Below are 20,814 nucleotides of genomic sequence, written 5' to 3'. Positions count from 1 at the left end.
AAATTTCTTCAGACATCAGGCTCACCCACGTTTGCATTGCATCGCATAACATCAGGTACATGGGAGGTGAGTACTACAACAGGATATGCCATAGAGTTCGCCACCCTCCCTGTTTTTTTCAGAGATAAAATATACTCGCCCAATTCCTACACTACAAGAAGAGGTTCGATCGTTGCTAGAAAAAGGGGTGATAGAACCAGCTTCTCAAAGGAAGGGTACTCGCGATACTTTCAGATTCCTCAAGCAGGATGGAGGCCTCCATCCCTTCATGGACCTACGTCACCTAAACAAGTTCGTGAAAACAAGGCAATTCAGAATAGCTTTACAGGACATTCTTCCCATGCTAGTCAAGGAAGAATGGCATGTGACAGACTTTAAAGGTGCCAATTTTCATATAGCAATAAGACCAAGTCAAAGAAAACTCTCGAGGTTCACTCTGGGATCCCAGATCTTCCAATATGCCATACTTCTCTTTGGCGTATCCACGGCACCTCATGTACTCACAAAAGGCATGTGTGCAATAAAAGCACACCTACAGAATCAGGGTATAACCCTCTTTCTGTGTCTGGACACCTGGATGGCAACTTCACCCAACAAGGGAAGCTTAAGCTCCCAGGTTCAATACATCTTAGATCTTCTAAAAGAACTTGGAATCCAGGCAAACTGGAAAAAGCCAAACCTACAAGACTTAAAAGAGAATATAATACACAGGGGTATTTTGGACACGCAGACAAAAAGGGCCTAACTTCCAGAGGACAGAAAGCTCTTGATCTCCACATTCACAGAGAATCCAAAACAAAGGGCAAGAACAATTCAGTCTCCTAGATTTGATGTCATCTTGTACAGCCACAGTAAACCTAAACCATGAAAGGTTAAAGATGAGGCAACTCCAAGTTTGGTTTCTGTCGGTGTTGAAACCAAACATGGACAGCCAGAACATGTGGCTGACTCTTCCAACCCCAGTACTTTGGTCCCTCCAGTAGTAGACCAAACTGCAGTCTCAGTCTAAGGGTGTTCCCTTCTGCCTTCCAACTCCTTCAATAATTGTAACAGACAACTCATTAAAGGTTGGGGAGCCCATTAGGCATGATACTGTGCTCAAAGGAAATTGACTCCACAACAAAGCTCTACACATAAATATTCTAGAGCTACTAGTGGTACTACATACATTGAAATCCTACTAACAAATAACCACATTGTGCAGATCCTTCTAGACAATACAAAAGCAATCCAATTTCTCAATCATCAAGGGGAAATGGTCTCCCAGTCCTTATGCAGTCTAGCAATTCAGCTATGGGATTGGAGCCTGCACCACAGCGTACTCCCAATAGCCCTTCACATCAAAGGAGTGGACATCTCCCTAGCAGAAACTCTTAGCAGAGACTTGAACTTCCCCAGGCAACACAAATGGGAGATAAACCAGGAGATTCTCCACAACAAAAAGTGGGGGACCCCCCTGATAGACTTATTCACAGCACAAAACAAGAAATGCAGACTTTACTGCTCCGGAGCAGGTCTGGGGAAAGACCCATTGTGGGAAGACTTCCAAATAGAGGCAAAACCTCTATTACCCCTTCCCTCTGTTTCCCCTATTATCCAAAATAATGAGCAAGATCCTTCAGGAGGATACAGCATGCATTCTACTCACCCCATGGTGGCCAAGACAACTGGTTTCCCATCCTGCTCCACTTGTCATGGGACATCACTGCCATCTTCCTCTTCATCAGAATCTGTTGTCCCAGGAAAGGGGTCATGTCTTCTACCACAACCTCCAAGTGGCCTGATAGCATGGAAGCTCAACCTTTAGATGGCATCCTCCTAAACAAAAAGAAGAGATCAACAAGACATAATTATAACTGCAAATGAAAGAGATTCACACACTGTGCAGCAGACTAAGGGATTTGATTCCTACAAAGCCTCTATCTAACAGATTATTTTATACTTAACTAATCTAAATAACTCCAGCCTGTCCAGTACCTCCATAAAAGTTCATATGGCTGCACTCTCAGCAAGACATCTGGGGGTAGGGTGCATGGTCTGTTTTCTCTCATCCTGATTAGAAAGGGTTCTTGAAAGGGATCAATAACTTATTTCCCCCAGTTAGAGAGCCTATTGAACCCTGGAGCCTTTCATTGGTCCTTTCTACACTAACAGAGCCTCCCTTTGAACCTCTGGCCTCAACTTCACTTAAGTTACTCTCCCTAAAAACTGCTTTCTTAGTGGTCATAACATCAGCAAGGAGAATCCGCGAACTGCCCTTACACAGTTATTTCTAGACAAAGTTGTTATGAGGACAGATCCAGCCTTTGAACCTAAGGTAGTCTAGGAGTTTCACATATACCAAGACATAGTCTTGATTGTTTGCTTCATCTACTCCTCTGGAGAAGTCAATGCACTCCATGGATGTCAGAAGATGTAGTTTATATTATATCGAAAGAACAAAATGTTTCAGAAAATCCCATAGACTGTCTCCTTTAAGGGAAAGCAAAAAGGACAACTCATTTCCAGACAGTGCTCTACAAGGCCAATGGCTACATCAGCAGCTCATATGTCTGGAATAAGTATGATGGACACTTCAAAGCAGTAACATGGAATTTGGATCTCCCTTTTGTAAGACATTATGCTGTGGACATCCACTCAGCAGCGGAGGCCAACTTTGGTCAGGCAGTTCTAAAGAAGGTGCTGTCACTACATCCTAATACCCACCACTGTTCAGGTGAGCTCACCAGTCACCCATTTTGTGAGGGCAACATGGATCACCTTAAAGATAAACAGGTTGCTTACCTGCAATGGGCGATCTTTTGGTGATCCATGTTCACTCACAAGACCTGCCAGCACCCAGTCTTCCCCACTGCTAGAATGCTTCCATAGTAATAATCACCTGTCCACATCCACCCACATTTCATCTATCCTCATAGCAGTTGTTTGGGAACTGAGCAATGGGCTCCCTAACTGCCTAAAATAATAGACACACCTCGTGCTCAGTGAGCGGAGTCAAGAGCGCCTTGAGAAGCTGAATAGTTCTTTTACTGGGGTTACTGTGCAGGCACAGTAAGTGGACATGGATCACCAAATGTCACCTGTTACAAGTAAACCTGTATTTTTAGAGGTGTGCATGGAATGCATTTGGCGTTCCGACTCGGAACGGAACTCCAAATGGCTGGAACGTTGCAACTGAAACACTGGGGTGACCCTGGTGTTTCGCCAGAACAGAACTGTTCCGCTCAGAAAATTCAGAGTATTCTGTTCTTTTTAAAAACAAAAAACCTTAATATAGTGAGGACAGCATGGGGCGGGGGGAGAGGTCACTTTAACATTAAATTAAATATAGTTTCTTACCAGCAGTACCGCTGGCACTGAAAGCTGCAACTAGAGTGCTCCTGCCAATATCCCGCGTGATGGCAGTGCATCTCCAGACCTTTCTGTGTGGCTGCCAGGTCAGATCCGGAGACATACCACCACCATGTGGGATGCCAGCAGGAGCACCACTGTTGCAGCTGGTAAGAAGCTATGTTTAACATTAAAGTAACCTTCTGCCGCTTTCACTATAAAGATTTTTTAAAAACAAAACATGGAGCACTCTCTGAACATTCCAAGTGAAACAGCTCTGTTCCATTCCAAGCTCGGAACAGGCCCTCTATTTTAGGAATTGTTTGAGTAGGGAAAGAGATATATATTTCCCAGTTAAGGTCAGTGCAAATTTTACCTAAATCAAACTGTGTCTTTTCAGAATCTTCCGTCAGCCTCAGGGACACTTGCTTCTCATTGGTGTCAGTGGAGCAGGGAAAACTACTCTTTCACGATTTGTGGCTTGGATGAATGGCTTGAGTGTCTACCAGATTAAGGTTGGTGTGCTCATTTCTCCAAACAGAAGAATAGTAAACATAATTTGCATTTCTTGCAGCACTAAACTTAGGCTTCACAGATGAAACAATGTATAGATACTTAGTGTATTACTCATGTTCGCAGGTGCATAGAAAGTACACTGGTGAAGACTTTGATGAAGATCTGAGAACAGTATTGAGACGCTCTGGCTGCAAAAATGAGAAAATAGCATTCATAATGGATGAATCAAACGTACTCGATTCTGGATTCCTGGAAAGAATGAATACTCTTCTGGCCAATGGAGAGGTAAGTTCATTATAGGTACAAGCCAACAAAAAGTAGACTTCTAGTCCTTCACTTTAAACATATATGCAAATAAAGATAGGAAAATAGGAAGCTGCCTTATACTGAGTCAGACCATTGGTCCATCTAGCTCATTATTGCCTACATGGACTGGCAGGACCTCTCCAAGGTTTTAGGCAGGAGTCTCTCTCCCAGCCCTTCCTGGAGACACCAGGGAGAGAACCTGAGACCTGCTGCACGCAAATATGTAGATGCTCTTTTATAAGATACATAAATACAGTAAAGATTTCTCTAAATACAAAATCTAGAGCTCCTGCATGAATTGGACTGATCTCTTCTTAGGTTCCTGGTCTGTTTGAAGGAGATGAATATGCCACACTGATGACGCAGTGCAAGGAAGGAGCACAGAAAGAGGGCTTGATGTTGGATTCACATGAAGAGCTTTATAAGTGGTTCACCAGCCAAGTCATTCGCAATCTGCACGTGGTTTTCACCATGAATCCATCTTCTGAGGGCTTGAAGGACAGAGCAGCTACATCTCCTGCCCTATTCAACAGGTATACAAGCAACTTATTTCCCATTGAACCAAAATGTGGATGCAATGTAGTAAAAATATAATAACTTGCTGTGTTTTATGTTGAGTCATCTGAGGCTATCTTCTTGCTTTAGGTGTGTCTTGAACTGGTTTGGAGACTGGTCGACTGAGGCACTTTATCAAGTTGGCAAAGAGTTCACCAGCAAAATGGATCTTGAAAAGCCAAACTACATTGTGCCAGACTACATGCCAGTTGTCTATGACAAGCTCCCACAACCACCAACACACAGGGAAGCTATTGTGAACAGCTGTGTGTTTGTTCACCAGACCCTTCATCAGGTGGGTTTATCCTCTACACGTTTTTCCTTGCAACGTTTGTGTTGCTTGCTAGCTATGAAATGCAGCTGTAGAATACTTGGTTTTCTGTCTAAATTATACTATGGAGAATCTTAAAACACATGGTTTTCTTGCATCAGTTCTTGATATTTTTGTTCCTCTGTGGCAGGCGAATGCTCGTCTAGCAAAACGAGGTGGCAGGACAATGGCCATCACTCCTCGTCATTATTTAGACTTTATCAACCACTATGCCAACTTGTTCAATGAAAAAAGGAGTGAACTAGAAGAGCAGCAGATGCATTTGAATGTTGGACTTAGGAAGATCAAGGAAACTGTTGACCAGGTATGAACCTTGAGATGGGGGAGCTGAAGTGGGGACTGATTCTTCACAAAACATTGAAGCTGAACACTTAAAGTTGTCTTGAGCAACCCTTGATTGTAATGGAGAATCTCCCAATCCCAGGTAGAAGAACTGCGCCGTGACTTGAGGATAAAAAGCCAGGAGCTGGAGGTCAAGAATGCAGCCGCTAATGACAAGTTGAAAAAGATGGTGAAAGATCAGCAAGAGGCAGAAAAGAAAAAGGTGAAGATTGCAAGTCTCCCTTAATGCATGTTGTCCCATCACGTTGTCCTAAAAGCTCTTAGTGGGCAAACAAGTGAAATTCTAATGTGTTCTGTATAATTTGCTTGTAGGTGATGAGTCAAGAAATCCAAGAACAGTTGCACAAACAGCAAGAAGGCATTGCAGACAAGCAGATGAGTGTGAAGGAAGATCTTGATAAAGTGGAGCCTGCAGTCATTGAGGCTCAGAATGGTATGTGAATATTGCCTATGGCATTTCTAAGTTGAGCAGAGTTCAGTCTAAAGTCTGCTGCAAACTATTGTCATGCTTTTGGATGAGACCTTTCAGTATCATCTCTAGCAGAAACGTGATGATGACCTGCAGTGTTAATGGACTCCCAAGCAACCAGTACTGTGCTCTTTAAGTTTAATTCTTCTTGGAAATATTTACATCTAACAATAGCAGTGTTTATCTTTGCTAGGACAGGGCAATAATTGTGCAGCTTTTCAGAATGCCAGTTCATGTTGCCATATGATAGGTACTATGCAATTTATTGTGATTTCAAAAATGTTAAGCTATGAATACAAAAAACCTATTTTTGAAAAGCAAGTAACTTATTTGCAGTGAAAATGACTCTTTAGTCTGGCTGTAAGCTTATGCACTTGCTTGCTGACAAGTTACTATTTACTCACTGCTTTATGGATTCAAAATGTTTCTAAAGGGTAGGAATCTTAAAAAAAAAAAAAAAATCTGGGACACATCTGTGCTTCCCCCCTCCCTTTTACAAGCTCCACAGATATAAATAAGTGGACAAAGTATCTTGTTTTAATGTTAATTAAAATTTAATTATTGTTGATCTGTGCTGAAGCTTAAAATCTTTCAAATCTTCTCTCAAGACTTGCTAATCACGTTGCTGTTTGCTGTTTTCTTCCAAATCGATGTCTCTCTCTCCTGGTTGATTGGGTTTGCTCCTGCCTAGCTGTAAAATCAATAAAGAAGCAGCATCTGGTAGAGGTCCGCTCTATGGCCAACCCGCCTGGGGCAGTGAAGCTGGCGCTAGAGTCTATCTGCCTACTCTTGGGTGAAAGCACAACTGATTGGAAACAGATACGTTCCATCATAATGCGGGAAAACTTCATCCCAACCATTGTAAACTTTTCTGCTGAGGAGATCAGGTGAATAATTGTAGATATGCAGTGGCTGCTGCTGGGAACTGAAAGAAATTGTTCATGAACAGTTCTGCAACCTGAAGTGTTGCATAAAAATCATAACCTTTGTTTCTGTTTCAAATAAGCAATTTTGCCTTTCAAAGGAGGATATGGACATTCTCAGATAGCAACTTGTTGCTGGACAAAATGTCTAGGCCCATAAGGTCCACTAAAACAGAATATTGCTTGGTGTTGCATATGAGGGCACCAGTGTTCAAATCTCAGTCTTGGACATAAGTTTCTTTCTCCCATTCCTAGCAGTAGCCTTAAATATTTGTTGCATGCTGAATGTTTTTTTGCATCCCCTTAATAGCTGTGAGCTCTATAAAGAAGCAGCACCTTGTTGAAGTAAGAGCCATGGGCAACCCACCTGCTGCGGTAAAACTGGCTTTAGAATCAATCTGTCTCCTGTTGGGTGAGGAGACCAATGACTGGAAAAAGATCAGGCCAGTTATTCTCAGAGATAATTTCATCAGCAGCATTGTCAACTTTAATATTGACGACATGAGGTATTTGTTTTTTAGCTCTACCTATTATGGTGATGGGTTACCCTGAAGCCTCTGCAGTTATATGCTGAATGATACAAGGTATTTGTCCATGTAGTTCCTAAATCTTGTTTTTCTCCCCTTCTAGTGATGCCATACGGGAAAAGATGAAGAAGAACTACTTATCAAATCCAAGTTACAATTATGAAATAGTGAACAGAGCATCCTTGGCCTGTGGTCCTATGGTTAAATGGGCTATTGCACAGGTAAATGTCAGCTCTATCTGCAGGGCAGAAAGACGTACAATACCATCAAGGCTCAGTAGTATTGATGCAATGGTTTTCTGCCCCTTTACTATTTAGTAGCTCCACTATAAGTGTTCTCAAACTGACTGATGGGTTCTTGTTTCCCAGCTGAACTATGCGGACATGTTGAAACGGGTTGAGCCCCTGCGTAATGAACTGCAGAAACTGGAGGATGATGCCAAAGACAACCAGCAGAAGGCCAATGAAGTGGAACAGATGATTAGAGACCTTGAGGCCAGCATTGCCCGCTACAAAGAAGAGTATGCCGTGCTGATTTCCGAGGCTCAAGCTATCAAGGCAGATCTGGCTGCTGTGGAAGCAAAAGTGAGAAAATTCTACTCCAGTTTTTATCTTAGAATCCTATGTCCTCCGTCTTTATATGACATCCCTGCTAAGGATTTAAACTAAAGTGGGGATTCTATCCTAGACACTAACTAGGTATAATCAGGTGAACACTTGCACTTAGCCTGCTTTGGGCCCAAAGATTATCCTAATACTATAGCAGCTCATCCCTTTTGTAAGCACAACACTCCATTTGTACTGACCAAAGCAGAAATCTATTCAGAAAGCGGTTTTGAAGATTATTTATTTACTTTACTGATTTATCATATTTTTATACCACCAGATATGTACATCTCTAGGTGGTGTACAAATTTTAATGTTGAAAATCAGATTAAAATACATAAAACAAATGATTAAAATTATTAAAAAAATTTTATCTGTACAATTGTACAAACATCATTTGTACAAAGATGTTGTAGTAGTTACAACATCTAATGCAAGTTGAAGAAATTAGAAAAACGCTGAGTATCATGTGCTGCTTTGAAACCTAGGACTACTGTTAATATTTAGACATGGATTTAAGATTTCAATTGAATACACTAAAAGTGAAGAATATTTACAGTGTATCTTCAGCTAGTAAAACAAGATATCAAAACCAAGTTGAAATAGAACATTGATAATGGTGTTTGGACATTGAAACATGCTTGCTCAATTTTGGAAGATCTGTTTGATCTCTGTAGGGATCCATGGTCCCTCACAACTGGGTCTACTGCGCCTGCGCAGTAGGCCAACGGAAGAATCTTTAGCTCCATTTAGGTACTCCAGCCCTCTGAGGCACAGTGATAGATATCGGAACCTTAAAAGGGTGCCTATAGAACCGGCTGTAGAGCGCCTCCTTCTTCAGTTCGTTCTCGTCTGCTGCTCGTGCTGCCTCGGGAAGGATTTGCTCCTGTTTTCCCTGTAAGAGACTGAAATCCTTCCTTATTTTGACTTTTCTGGTTTTGTCTACGGACTGTTCTTTGACTACTTTTTCTGTGTTATTGGTTTGGACTGTATTTTTGACTATTCTCTGACTGACTTCTACTCTGCTTCTGACTTTGGACTGTTCTGGACTTTGGCTAATATCTCCCTTTGGCATAGGCATTCTGCTTCTGATTTTTGGCTGACTTTGGACCTTTTTCTTCTTTGATATGACTGTGTCTGCTTGCTCCTAAGAGTCTTAAACACTGTGCAACTTGTAAGTGCACTATGCCATCCTCGGATGGAAATCCAGATTGCCTCATCTGCTTGGGGGACCAACACAACACCAGTGCTTATAAGGTCTGTCCTTTAAAAAGAATATCCACCTAAGTCGAGAACTTCGCCTCAAAGCATCTCTGTATGAAAATATTCTGCTCCCGGGGATGCAGAGACTGAGCCCGCCAACCGTGCCAAAGTCCACAGCATCTAGCCTGGCGGCGCCATCGACATTGACCTCGACATCCATAAATTCTGACTCTGTCGCTTTTTAAAAGCCTGTGGAGAGAGGGCGAGAGCAATCGTGTAAGCATAAACATAATCACCATCTTCTCGGTTGCTGAGGCCAGGGACATCTCATGGGTTATCCTCTCTCAAGAGCTCCCGGCAGGACAGAAAGTAAATAGTTAAAAAACTAAGCCACACCCACTAGAGCCTGAGGGGAATAACCACGCCCCAGTTCTTTCTGTCCTCAGCAAGCTCCATGGCAGTGTTTTTCTAGCTCTCTCTATTTTCTGCTGATATTACTTCTCTAATTGACTTCCTAACTACAGTATTCCTTTCTCCAAATCCTTTTTTCTGTCCCTGATCTTTATTACTTGCTATTACCTGAAAAGAAAAGAAAGAAAACCACCCTTCTTTCGTCTGTTTCTCCCCCCCCCCCCCACTTCTCTCCCCCTCATCTCCTCTTTCCTCTCTGTTGCTTGGAGCCAGGCAGAGAGGTACAGAGCAAAATTCCAGAGGGGATCTTGGAATCGTCAGAGAGCACCCTTTAGAGGGTTTGGTACCTACAAACAGCAAGCTGCTCAGTCAAAGCAGCAAAAGCCACAACAATGACTTGAAGCATTTCAGGCTTGGAGGGCATGTGTCTCACCTCACCCCAGCCTGGGAAGATTCAACCTCAGACAACTGAGTTCTGCGGCTGATCCATCACGGCTACAGGATAGAGTTTCACTCCTCTCCCCCGCTGCTTTATCCCCACTCCAAGGTCAAAAGCATTCTCAAAGCATTTGCCGACGTTCCAGGCGATCCAACACCTCCTGGACATCGGGGCAGTGGAGCCAGTGCCTCTGGCACAGGAGGGAGAGGGAGTTAAAACAAATCAAACAAACAAACCAAAACAACAACAAAACAAAACACTTCTACCCTATTTACCGTCCCAAAAAGGGACAGCTCAAGGAGAGCTGTTTTAGACTTAAAATTTTTTGAACAGATGGGTCCGCAGAACTCATTTCCAGATGGAAACTCTAAGAGCAGTTTCAGAGGCACGCTTTCATCTGGATGTGCTGGCGTCCATAGATTTAAGGGAGGCCTACCTGCATCTTCCTATACACCCGGAAAGCAGGCAGTACCTTCGGTTTAAATATGCTGGAAGGCATTTTCAATACAGCAGCCCCTCATGTCTCCACAAAGTTGTTGGCGCCACTGGTGGCGCAACTCCATCAGAAAGGGATTCGTCTGTTTACATATATAGACAATTTGTTGCCGCAAGCGAGATCTCTCCCAGAGGCAGAATGGGACTTTGTCTTTAACTATCGCAACACTCGAGAACCATGGTTTCATCATAAATGGAGAAAAAAGTCAATTGGTGCCATGCCACAGGCTGCGCCATTTGGGGGTAATCATAGTTACCTTAGTGGACCGCCTCTTGCTTCCACTGGACAGGTTATAGACTATCCAGACAGAGGTTCACCTGGTCCTAGCGAGTCCAAGAGTTCCTCTGGCTTCCTTGTCAAGACTGCTGAGCTTGATGGTGGCCGCACCGGACTCGGTTCCATGGGCTTGACTTCATCTGTGCGACCTCCAGTGGTTTCTCCTATCCCACCAGAAGGCAATCGCAAGAAAGCGTAGACTGCTTCTGAAGTTTCCACCAGACCTGCGTCGCTCTCTCCATTGGTGGATCGACTCCAACAACCTGAATTGGGGAAAGACCTTCTTGGACCCACAGAGGATCATCATAACAACAGACACAAGCAACAGGGGCTGGGGACCCCACTGCCTCAACCAGTCGGCGCAGGGGCTAAGGGTTCTCACAGCATAAACTGGAGGGAACTCCAAGCAATTCACGCAGAGCTACTAGCATTCCAGGAGATCATCCAAGACACAGACGTATTAGTAAAGTCCAACAATACGACAGCAAAGGCGTATGTAAACAAGCAGTGGGGGACCAGGTCCAGGCCACTTCACCAGGAGGCTGTCCTTCTGCTGTCCTGGGCAGAGAGCAACCTTCCTTCCCTGATGTTACACCACATCAAGGGAGAGCTGAACCTGGTTGCAGACTGGTTAAGCTGGGCTGACATCCAACCGGGGGAGTGGGCTCTAAATCCATCAGTTTTCACCCAGATAACAGAGAAGATGGGCATGCCCAAGGTAGACCTATTCATGACTCCGAAGAATGCGCAGTTACCAGCGTTTATGACTAGATTTCCATGCAGGGAGACGATGGCAGTGGATGCCCTATCCAGTCCATGGCCAGATGCTCTCCTTTATGTGTATCCTCCAATACCTCTGTTGGCCAGAGTCCTGCAATGGGTGTGTCTTCTTCGAGCAAGAGTACTCTTAGTGGCACCATTCTGGCCCAGGAGACCCTGGTTTCCAGAGCTCCTCCATCTGGCGGTGGAGCCACCTTGGGAGTTGCCTCAGACCCCGGACCTGCTCCATCAGGGTCCAGTTTTACACCCGGATCCATGTTGGTTTCGGCTCACCGTTTGGAAACTGAGCAGCGAGTCCTCAGCCAACATGGCTACTCGGAGGGAGTTCTCAGCACTATGCTGGCGTCGCGAAGTCCATCGACAGAATTTATCAGTATACATGGTGAGCAGTCCTTCGCTGGATGTCACGCAACTCCGTTCCGAAGGGCACGGCTAAGTTATGTCATCTCCTGCTCTTCTTACAAGAAGGGTTCAAGAAGGGACTATGTCCGAATACCCTGAAACAGCAGGTGTTGCCGTTGGTGGAGTTGCTCTCAGCAGAAAAGGACAAAATATCTCAGTCACATCCTCACCAGTGTAGGTTCTTATGAGGTGCCTTGCTGATGTCACCTCCAACAGTGCATAGGTTACCCTCTTGGGAACTACATACTGTCCTCAAGGCATTGCAAGCTCACTCTTTTGAACCTTTTGACAGCTATTCTGATCAGGGTCTTATCATTTAAATTGGCCTTTTGGGGTGGCCATCACTTCTGCAAGGCTCATCTTGGAGCTGCAGGCACTGTCTGTAAAACAAATCATATTGTATATTTCAGAAAGAGGCCGTCAGGCTCATTCCGGACCCCTTCATGAAGCCAAAGGTGGCATCCCCCTTCCACCCATTGCAAGATGTGTTCTTACCTTCATTCTGCCCCAAACCAGTCCATCCTATGGAGCAGAAATGGCATAAGTTGGACGTTAAGCGGTGTCTTAAGGTCTATATTAGATGCCCAGCCTCATTCAGATTGTCAGACACTCTGTTTGTATTGTTCAACCCGCATTCCATGGGGGTCCCAGTATCATCGACCACTATTGCAACGTGGATTATAGCGTGTATATCGATGGCCTATGAGGTTCAGAAGTTGAGGCCACCAACGCATCTCTCTGCACATTCTACTAGAGCAGCAGCAGTGTCAGTGGCATTTTTCACTAATGCACCGGTTGAAGAGATCTGCAAAGCGGTTACCTGGGCGTCGCCTTCCACTTTCACCAAACATTACAAGATCGAAGATTTTGCGTCTGCCTGGGCAACTTTTGGCAGATGGGTCTTGCAACAAGTTCTTCCTTGCTAGTAGACCAGAGTGCTCCCACCCGAGTTGGACAGCTGTGGTATGTCCCATGAGATGTCCCTGGCCTCGGCAACCGAGAACGGAGCATTGGTTTCACTTACCGTGAAGGCTTCTTCTGGTTGCTGGGGCCAGGGACATCTCTGCCCGCCCAGTTGTGGTTTTGCACTCTGGTCTACCTCTGTTGAAATGGTGGAGACTGACATTTAGTTCTGCAGTTGGTTGCTACACTCTGTTATTCTGGAATGTTTAAACCTGTTTATTCTGACCTGCTGTTTTCTGCTGTTCTGTATTGCCTTTGTCCTCTTATGTCTCGGGCCAGAAAGAACTGGGGTGGGGTTATCCCCCTCAGGCTCTAGTGGGTGTGGCTTAGTTTTTTAACTATTTACTTTCTGTCCTGCCTGGAGCTCTTGAGAGAGGATAACCCATGAGATGTCCTTGGCCCCAGCAACCGGAAGAAGCCTTCACGGTAAGTGAAACCAATGCTCCGTTTCCTCAGCAAGAGAGCCCCACACAAAAAAAGATAAGCATGCTCCCTCTGCAGCATAATTTCGCAGCGACTTCAATGCTGGCTAAGTCACATTCAACGCCAGTCTCTGTGCCGAGAGTGTCGACTCCGTCCAGCGAAGACACTGTCTCCATCATCTGCTCAGCCTGACACCTCGTTCTGCCCCCTCCCCTTCCCGTCGTTGAAACCTGCTGCGTCATCGTCATTGGCTCTGGGACATTCAAGCTCGTTGTTGTTGATAGGTTCTGGTTCTTCATCCCAGTCTTCAGCGCCGAGGCATTTAATGTCTTCGATGCCTGCTCCATGATCTTCAGAGTTGAGTTCTGCTCTCTCAACAACAGTATGCCCTTCCTTGGCACCGGTGAAAGTTCAGACCTTGACATTGTCAATGTCGATTACTAGGGATGTGCACGGAACCAGTTCTGAGGCCCTTTATAGGGCTCCGAACCGGTTCGAACAACCGATGCTTCCGCCAGTTCAAAGGCAGGGTGGTTGACTTTAAGGGCAGGGGAGGGTGCACTTATTCCTCCCTCCACTATCCCCCCACCGGTGCTCCATTTACAAAGTGTCTGTCTGGGTGTCAGCGTACCTCCCTGCCTCCCCATTGCCTCGTCAGTCCCTGCATCAGCGGAAGTACCTGGCGCACGTCACACTCCCAAATGCGACATGCATGCACCAACGTGCACTTCTACTAACGTAGGGTCCGAAGAGACAAAGGGGCGGCAGGGAGGTATACTGATGTCCCAACAGACCCTTTGCAAACAGAGCACTGACGGTGGGGAAGCAGAGGGAGGGGTAAGTGCACTCTCTCCCACCCTTAAAGTCAAACACCACCACCCCGCCTTCGAACTTCCCCCACCTGGTTCTGTGTATATCCCTATCCACAACCTCTTTGGTGCCATCAGTGCTGGTTGACACTATGACTGCACTTCTCCTTTCGCGTATTCATTCGGCACCACCTTCTGCCATCATTATTTTGCACACTTCAACACCTGCACGGTCACCTTCCCCGCCGATCACCAAGTCATCTGGAGACACCTTCTTTGAATTCTCCAGCATTACAGAACTTACTTCATCAAGAGCTGGAACATCTTGGATCTGTGAATTCGACTCGGGCTCTACATTTAAAGGCTTACCCTGTCATAAGGACTTGATAATGATGAACCTGAATTGGCTGTGCTGATCCCTAAGACCCTGACTGGTGGTCTGTTTACCTCAACACCAAGATGTCCTTCGTCTCTATCCTGGAGGGAGCAGTTCCTTTTTTCAGCCTCCCACGTCCCTCGTGACCCCCTGAACTATCATAGTTCCCTGGGGGCTTTTGAATCAGCACATCTCGGGGCCAGAGAGCATTTTTGCTCCTGTTCAATGTGTAATTCACCAGCTTTACCTTATTATTTTGAGGAATACAGGCTCTAGAAAACCATGCGACTCAGAGGAGCTTATTCCAGACCCCTCAAGTGTACATTTTTGACCCTTTCAAGAAGCCGGCTGCACCACCTGCACCTTCGAGGTCTGCTACACCACTGCCCATGCCTCCGCCACCCACACCAGTGCTGCCGGTGTCACCTGCTCCTGATCCTCCCATTTCTACACATCCTCAGATGCCTACTCTTCAGGTTACCCCTGGCCCTGTGTACCCTGCGTCCCCGTTTGTGCCTGCATCACCAGCTCCTCCTTTACGGCCTGCTTCCAAGGACCTGCTACCTGAGGATCCTGATTCCAATGGGGAGTTCTCGTACACCTCCAATCTGGACTCTGATGTTTCTGAGGTGCGTCTGGGTACTTCACCCAATGACAATGTGGGGAATCAACCATCAACACGCCCCCCCCTGAAGAAACTAAATCTTATCGAGTGCAAATCGAAGAAATTGCAAAGATCTTGGGCCTAGAGGTTCCTCTAAGATACTCTCACAGACCCTCTGGTGGGCAAGTATATCCAGGCTGGGTCACTCCTCCCACCTGCTCTGAGACTTACTGTGGCCACTGTGTGTTGATTCAAAACAAGTTATATTACAAATACATAAATATGTTACAAATACATTTTGAATAAAAGTTATAAACATAGCTTAGTTCAAGTGCCCAATGTACATGTTTAAGGCTGCCTTTTAAGATCAGCTTGATAAGCAAACAATTTTGGCATGCCTTTCTGATATCACAGCATAAGTTATCCTAGTAGTGACTGAAATTCAAGATGCTCTTTCTTTTGGGTAACTCTGCATCTTTGGGATTCTTTGATTTTGTAAGAGTTCTGAACTTTGAGCCCAGGATTCTTAGTTTTAGGCATTTCTGGAAGAGCAAAGTATGCTATGCTATGCAGGTGCAGTTACTGTGCCTTACCCTTCCTTACTACTTCAGATACTTTGAAATATGTATGTTCATTCTGAAAACCTGGCTCTAAATCTGGTGTAGTGGTAAATGTCTCCATAAGTTTGTAATGCTTTGGCAGAGATTGTTCATTCTAGGTTTTATTAAGTTGCATTGTCTCCCTTCCAGGTAAACCGTAGCACAGCTCTCTTGAAGAGTCTGTCTGCAGAACGTGAAAGATGGGAAAAAACAAGTGAGACCTTCAAGAACCAGATGTCCACCATTGCTGGGGACTGTTTGCTCTCAGGAGCCTTTATTGCGTATGCTGGTTACTTTGACCAACAGATGCGTCAAAACCTATTCACAACATGGTCCCATCACTTGCAACAGGCAAACATTCAGGTAAAAAAGTGATCTGTATGTTATAAAATCAGTTTTATCTATAAAATTTATTCTTGTCTATTCTCACATGTGATAGTCTCATAAGTTGCCCAGAAATGGAAGTTTAAGTTGGTATTTAACCAGGAGTGAGGAATGTGGGATTGTTTTCCCTAAAGAAGGGAGGTGCAAGCACCATAACCTTTTTAAGCATTTTGAAGAGAAGCTCCATCTATTTTTGACACTAATTACAGGGAGTAGGCATGGCTTGCAACCAGGAGCAGATGGGTAACTTGAAGAAATACCAAGCTATACGACACCTCTGTTCCAGGGAGGCAACCAGCAGGTCCTGGCAAATACACAAGTACAGGAGAACCTCATTATTCAAAGTTCCGCATATCAGCGGGTGTCTAATTGATACCCGATTTCATTATCCCCGGATACTAAAGGGTTAAAACCCATGTATCCATGGTTCCTAGAGGATTGGAAGTGGCCACGAGGTCACTTCTGGCCGCCATTTTGTAATCATTTCTAAACAGCATGCAAGCAGGAGCCCATTTGGTGGATCATTTCTCTTTTTAAAGGCGTTTTTTCCATTATTTTTGTGGTTTGGGGGGGCATTCGGCTGCTTGAGGGACATTGCCGGGCACAAGGAGACCCCACAGAGTACGGTACAGTTGTTTGTTTGCCTGTTTGCCATTTTTCATCCTTTTTACCCTACTTTTGCTGGTTTGGGAGGCATTGCTGGGCACAAAGAGACCCCACGGCACACAGTGCAGCAGTCCTTTTTGCTTTTTTGCTCTTTTTAGTCAATCCAGTAAACTAACCTCCAGTCCCTGCTCAAGGGGTTGTGGCACCTTTGGCCAATTTTGTTTCCCCACCCCATTTTTAATATAATTTTTCTATGTCTTCTGAGACACCACCCCACCCCAAACCCTCAGGATTCAGGTTCAGAAGAAGGAATGTGGACCATTGCTTCCTCAGCCATGCACGCTGGACACAATTTCTGACTTCCTTGCCTTGTCCTTAGGCGATATTCAATTTGGACCAGTAGAGATCAGAGGCAGGTTTGAAAAAGCAGGCCTGAAAGACCCACATCAACATAGTTCTTTCCTATACTGCTCAGTAAGTTTCCAAGTCCAAGGTTACAAAGGAGCAGGAGTCAGTTCCATAGTTTCTTCCTATGCCAGTGTTGCTGCAGTACCTCAGAGAAATGGCACTTGTATGGAAAGAAGGCAGGCTATAGACTTCTCTCAAGTGACCTTGGACTTCCAACAGCAGCAAGTAGCTGTAGCAGCTCCCATACCAGTAAAGGTAAAACTAAAAGAAATTGTGGAAGCCTGATACATCAGCCATACTGAATTTATCCTGTAATGCTCCCATGTGGCTGTGGCTTTATATTGGGGAGAGGGGCTTAAAGATGAGAGGGCCTTTCACATGGGACCTCCATGCTGTCCTTCTACACAGCTGTAAGCACATGTACATGTTTTTTGTGTAAATGATTGTACATGTGTTCACTTCAAAAGTGAATCTGTGTCTGAATAAAATTAGCTTTGCATTTAAAAAAACACACACTTGGTTTCAGAATGATGCCTGTATATGTCACAGTATGCATAATCTCAGAGCAGGCATTCCTTCCTGTGTAAGAGAAGAGGGGAATGTCTCTTTTAAACTAGTGATGGCCATTTGCAGTTTTCAAAAATACTTACATTAGAATAAATACACTTTTTTAAACAGTCTGATTTAATTCGAGGCACCTTTATAGGTGTGAAAGGGATTATTAAGGAGATTGCAGAGAAGCTGAATGAATTCTTTGCATCTGTCTTCACAGTGGAGGATACTGACCATATCCCCGCTCTGGAACTGAGCTTCTCGGGCTTGGAGGCTGAAGATCTGGGCCAGTTTCCAGGGGTGTAACTAGGGAAAATGGTGCCTAGGGCAAGCACTGAAATTGCCCCCCGTCCAAACAGCTGACACCCATCTTTCAGAAAATTTGTCTTTTACCATAATATTAGCTCAACAATACAAGTCAAGCTTGTTAATCTTTTAATTAACAAATTATGACATACCTGAAAATTATAACTGCGCCTTCCTTGCTTTCACTGACGCAAATTGTCTTGCTGTCTGAGATAGAATCCTTCTAGCTATTCAGATAGCAAGATTTAGTGGCAGGCTTCAGGTGTTTTAGAAGTGAAAATCCCACATGGTATAAAGTCACTTTGTACCAACTAGTGAGTGTGTCACAAGTCAAGTCCCCTGGCAGTTGATTATACGTTAGAAGTATATATAACCCACTGTGCCTTGGGGTGTTTTGTCTCTTGTCCAGGCACAACTGGTGACCCACCAGAGGCTTGATAAACATCAGTTTTTGCAGATTCTCTGGAAGAAGAGAATCCAGCGTGGTGTAGTGGTTAGAGTGCTGGACTAGGACCAGGGAGACCCGAGATCAAATCCCCATTCAGCTATGATACTTGCTGGGTGACTCTGGGCCAGTCACTTCTCTCTAAGCTTAACCTACTTCACAGGGTTGTTGTGAGGAGAAACCTAAGTATGTAGTACACCACTTTGGGCTCCTTGGAGAAAGAGCGGAATATAAAATGTAAAAAATAACTGCAAATAGAAAGTTGAGGATGTTCTCCAACAGGGGGTTATACTGGCAAACCTGCAGCATTATGTAGGCTTAACAAGCCGCAGTGTGGTGTTAGAAAAGGAGGCTGGACTGTTAATCTAACACTACGCCCTAGCCACAAGAGGAGCTCTTTTCTTGTAGAACAGGGCTGGCCAACGGCTGTAATAAAAACTGATTGATTGTAGAATAGGCTGGCAGATCATGCAGCGGCAGCTCTGCATTGATTAGGGGGAAAAGTTTATTCAGATGTGTCAAAACTCAACCAAGAGCTAATCTATGCTACAGATGATCAATTATTGAATCTGTTTCTGCAGGATGGAGTGGCCTGACTGTTTAGAAAGTGAATACAGCATAAGATGACTGGGCAAACATTTACTTGGCCACACACACACACAAAGCTGTAGAAGGCTCAGATGGTTTTAGATCTTTGGGTGCATGTCCACACATGTATAAAACTAGAATACATTGGGGTACTGATATCAATTTTTCATAAAGACAGTTCTGTAGATAAATATGCAAACACTTTGCCTCCCCACATTACTCCCCTTGAAATAATCATAAACGGTATGTCTCCTGTTTGCTGTACTATTCACTGATAACATGAGCAAGTACTAGGGGTCAGGTCCTAGCCATATATCTAGTCACATGTCCTCAATAGGAAAGATATTTTCCAAGCTGTTGTGAGCATACAGCATAGGATGACTATAAACAGGATAATAACAAATCGTCCCCACCCCTGATAAATGCTATATTAAACAACAGTAACAACCTGCCTTGCCTTTCAGCCCTGCTCTTGACCCTCTGCTCCTCCAGCCACAACCAATTCTGTGTAAATGGCTTGGAAATTTTTTCATTGAAAAACAAATTATATTTATTATTATTATTATTATTAATAATTTGTGAAGGAACTCCACAAGTGATATTCTTGGGGGGCGGGGAGAGAACCATGCATTTGGCTGGAGTTGCAGCTGTTGAATAAGCAATGAAGTTTCCAAAACCCACACTTCAACAGGTCACAGATATGAAACCATTCTTCCCCTGCCTATACCCAGGAGAGTTTAATTGTTGTCAGGGATCTGTTCTGGGATCTGTTTGCACTACCAAGACTGAGACTCTGAGAATGTTTAAAATAATAGCAAAGAAAAACTTCTTGTAGCACATGCAAGGAAACTTGTCCGCAGCCAGACCCCCTCCCCCCAAAAAAGGTTAGGCTTCCCATTTCCTTTCCTCAGCCCTCCTCCCCCAGCACCTTTTGCTTTAATTGGAAACCCCCAGCTGGGAAAGGCAGCAGCGGTGGCGGCAGCTCCTGCTCAGAGGCACATCATGAGAAGCACAATCCAGCCATGCTGCCTGAGGGGAAGGGAAGGCTCCTTCTAGAAGGGACATGTGCGCCCCAACCACCAGCCGTTTCCTCTCCACACCCTCCTCCTCCTCACCTTTTGCTTTAAGTTTATCTGGATGCCCCCCCCCCCCGGTTGGGAAAGGCAGCAGTGGAAACACAATCCAGCCATGCTGCCTGAGGGGAAGGAAGGCTCCTTCGAGTTAGAAATCCCGCTGAGCAGTGGCCGCATCAGCCTTCGGCTCCTCTAAGTTCTTTCTAGCTAGTCTGGGGGCGGGGGGGGGTGTCTAGGAGGGCAGGCTTTCTGCTGCACCACCGCCGCCTCTCCTTCCACACTCCCAAAGTTACTGTCATTGTTGTGGCCCACTGGGGAGGTCGCTCGCCTGCCCCCCACCCCCAGAGCCCCAAGAAGAACTACACAACCACCCTCCCCCCAAGTAAATTTAAAGATTTTTTTTTTTTTTTTTTAAACCCACCACTACTCAACAAAACAACCTCAACTCAGGGAGGCCACCAGCTGCTGGCACCCCACCACCCCCAGCCACCCCGCTAGGGTAGACCCCCCCCCGAAGAATGCCCAAAGCAGTCACCTCAACCCTCCCCCCCCAATAAATTTAATTTAAAGAAGAGGGTTTTTTTAAAAAAAAAAAAACTACACACACCTTGCTGGATATGCTCAAGCTTTATTGAAGAGACACTGAAGTTGTGCAGCCCGACTCCCAAGCAGAGAGAGAGAACAAAGCCAGCCGACTCAGCAGACACTCTCTCGCAGCGTGCATGGCACGTGATGACGCCGCCGTGCCACTGCCGTGGAGAGTGCTA

The 20,814-nt window shown here is 45.0% G+C and overlaps 1 protein-coding gene across 1 annotated transcript in view; it reads left to right on the top strand.

Moving 5' to 3' along the window:
- Positions 1–20,814, top strand: part of DYNC1H1 (dynein cytoplasmic 1 heavy chain 1) — a 94,013-nt gene that overhangs the window by 52,810 nt on the left and 20,389 nt on the right. The window contains exons 45-55 of the mRNA XM_053246649.1: positions 3,731–3,845; positions 3,970–4,131; positions 4,471–4,685; positions 4,798–5,002; positions 5,169–5,342; positions 5,463–5,582; positions 5,693–5,813; positions 6,541–6,736; positions 7,403–7,520; positions 7,668–7,883; positions 15,836–16,048. Of these exons, the coding sequence (XP_053102624.1) occupies positions 3,731–3,845; positions 3,970–4,131; positions 4,471–4,685; positions 4,798–5,002; positions 5,169–5,342; positions 5,463–5,582; positions 5,693–5,813; positions 6,541–6,736; positions 7,403–7,520; positions 7,668–7,883; positions 15,836–16,048 (1,855 nt within the window). The remainder of the gene's footprint in view (positions 1–3,730; positions 3,846–3,969; positions 4,132–4,470; positions 4,686–4,797; positions 5,003–5,168; positions 5,343–5,462; positions 5,583–5,692; positions 5,814–6,540; positions 6,737–7,402; positions 7,521–7,667; positions 7,884–15,835; positions 16,049–20,814) is intronic.

This window comes from Hemicordylus capensis, chromosome 1 (genome assembly GCF_027244095.1).
Source record: "Hemicordylus capensis ecotype Gifberg chromosome 1, rHemCap1.1.pri, whole genome shotgun sequence".
Lineage (NCBI taxonomy): Eukaryota > Metazoa > Chordata > Lepidosauria > Squamata > Cordylidae > Hemicordylus > Hemicordylus capensis.
This window is presented reverse-complemented; position numbering and strand designations above follow the sequence as displayed.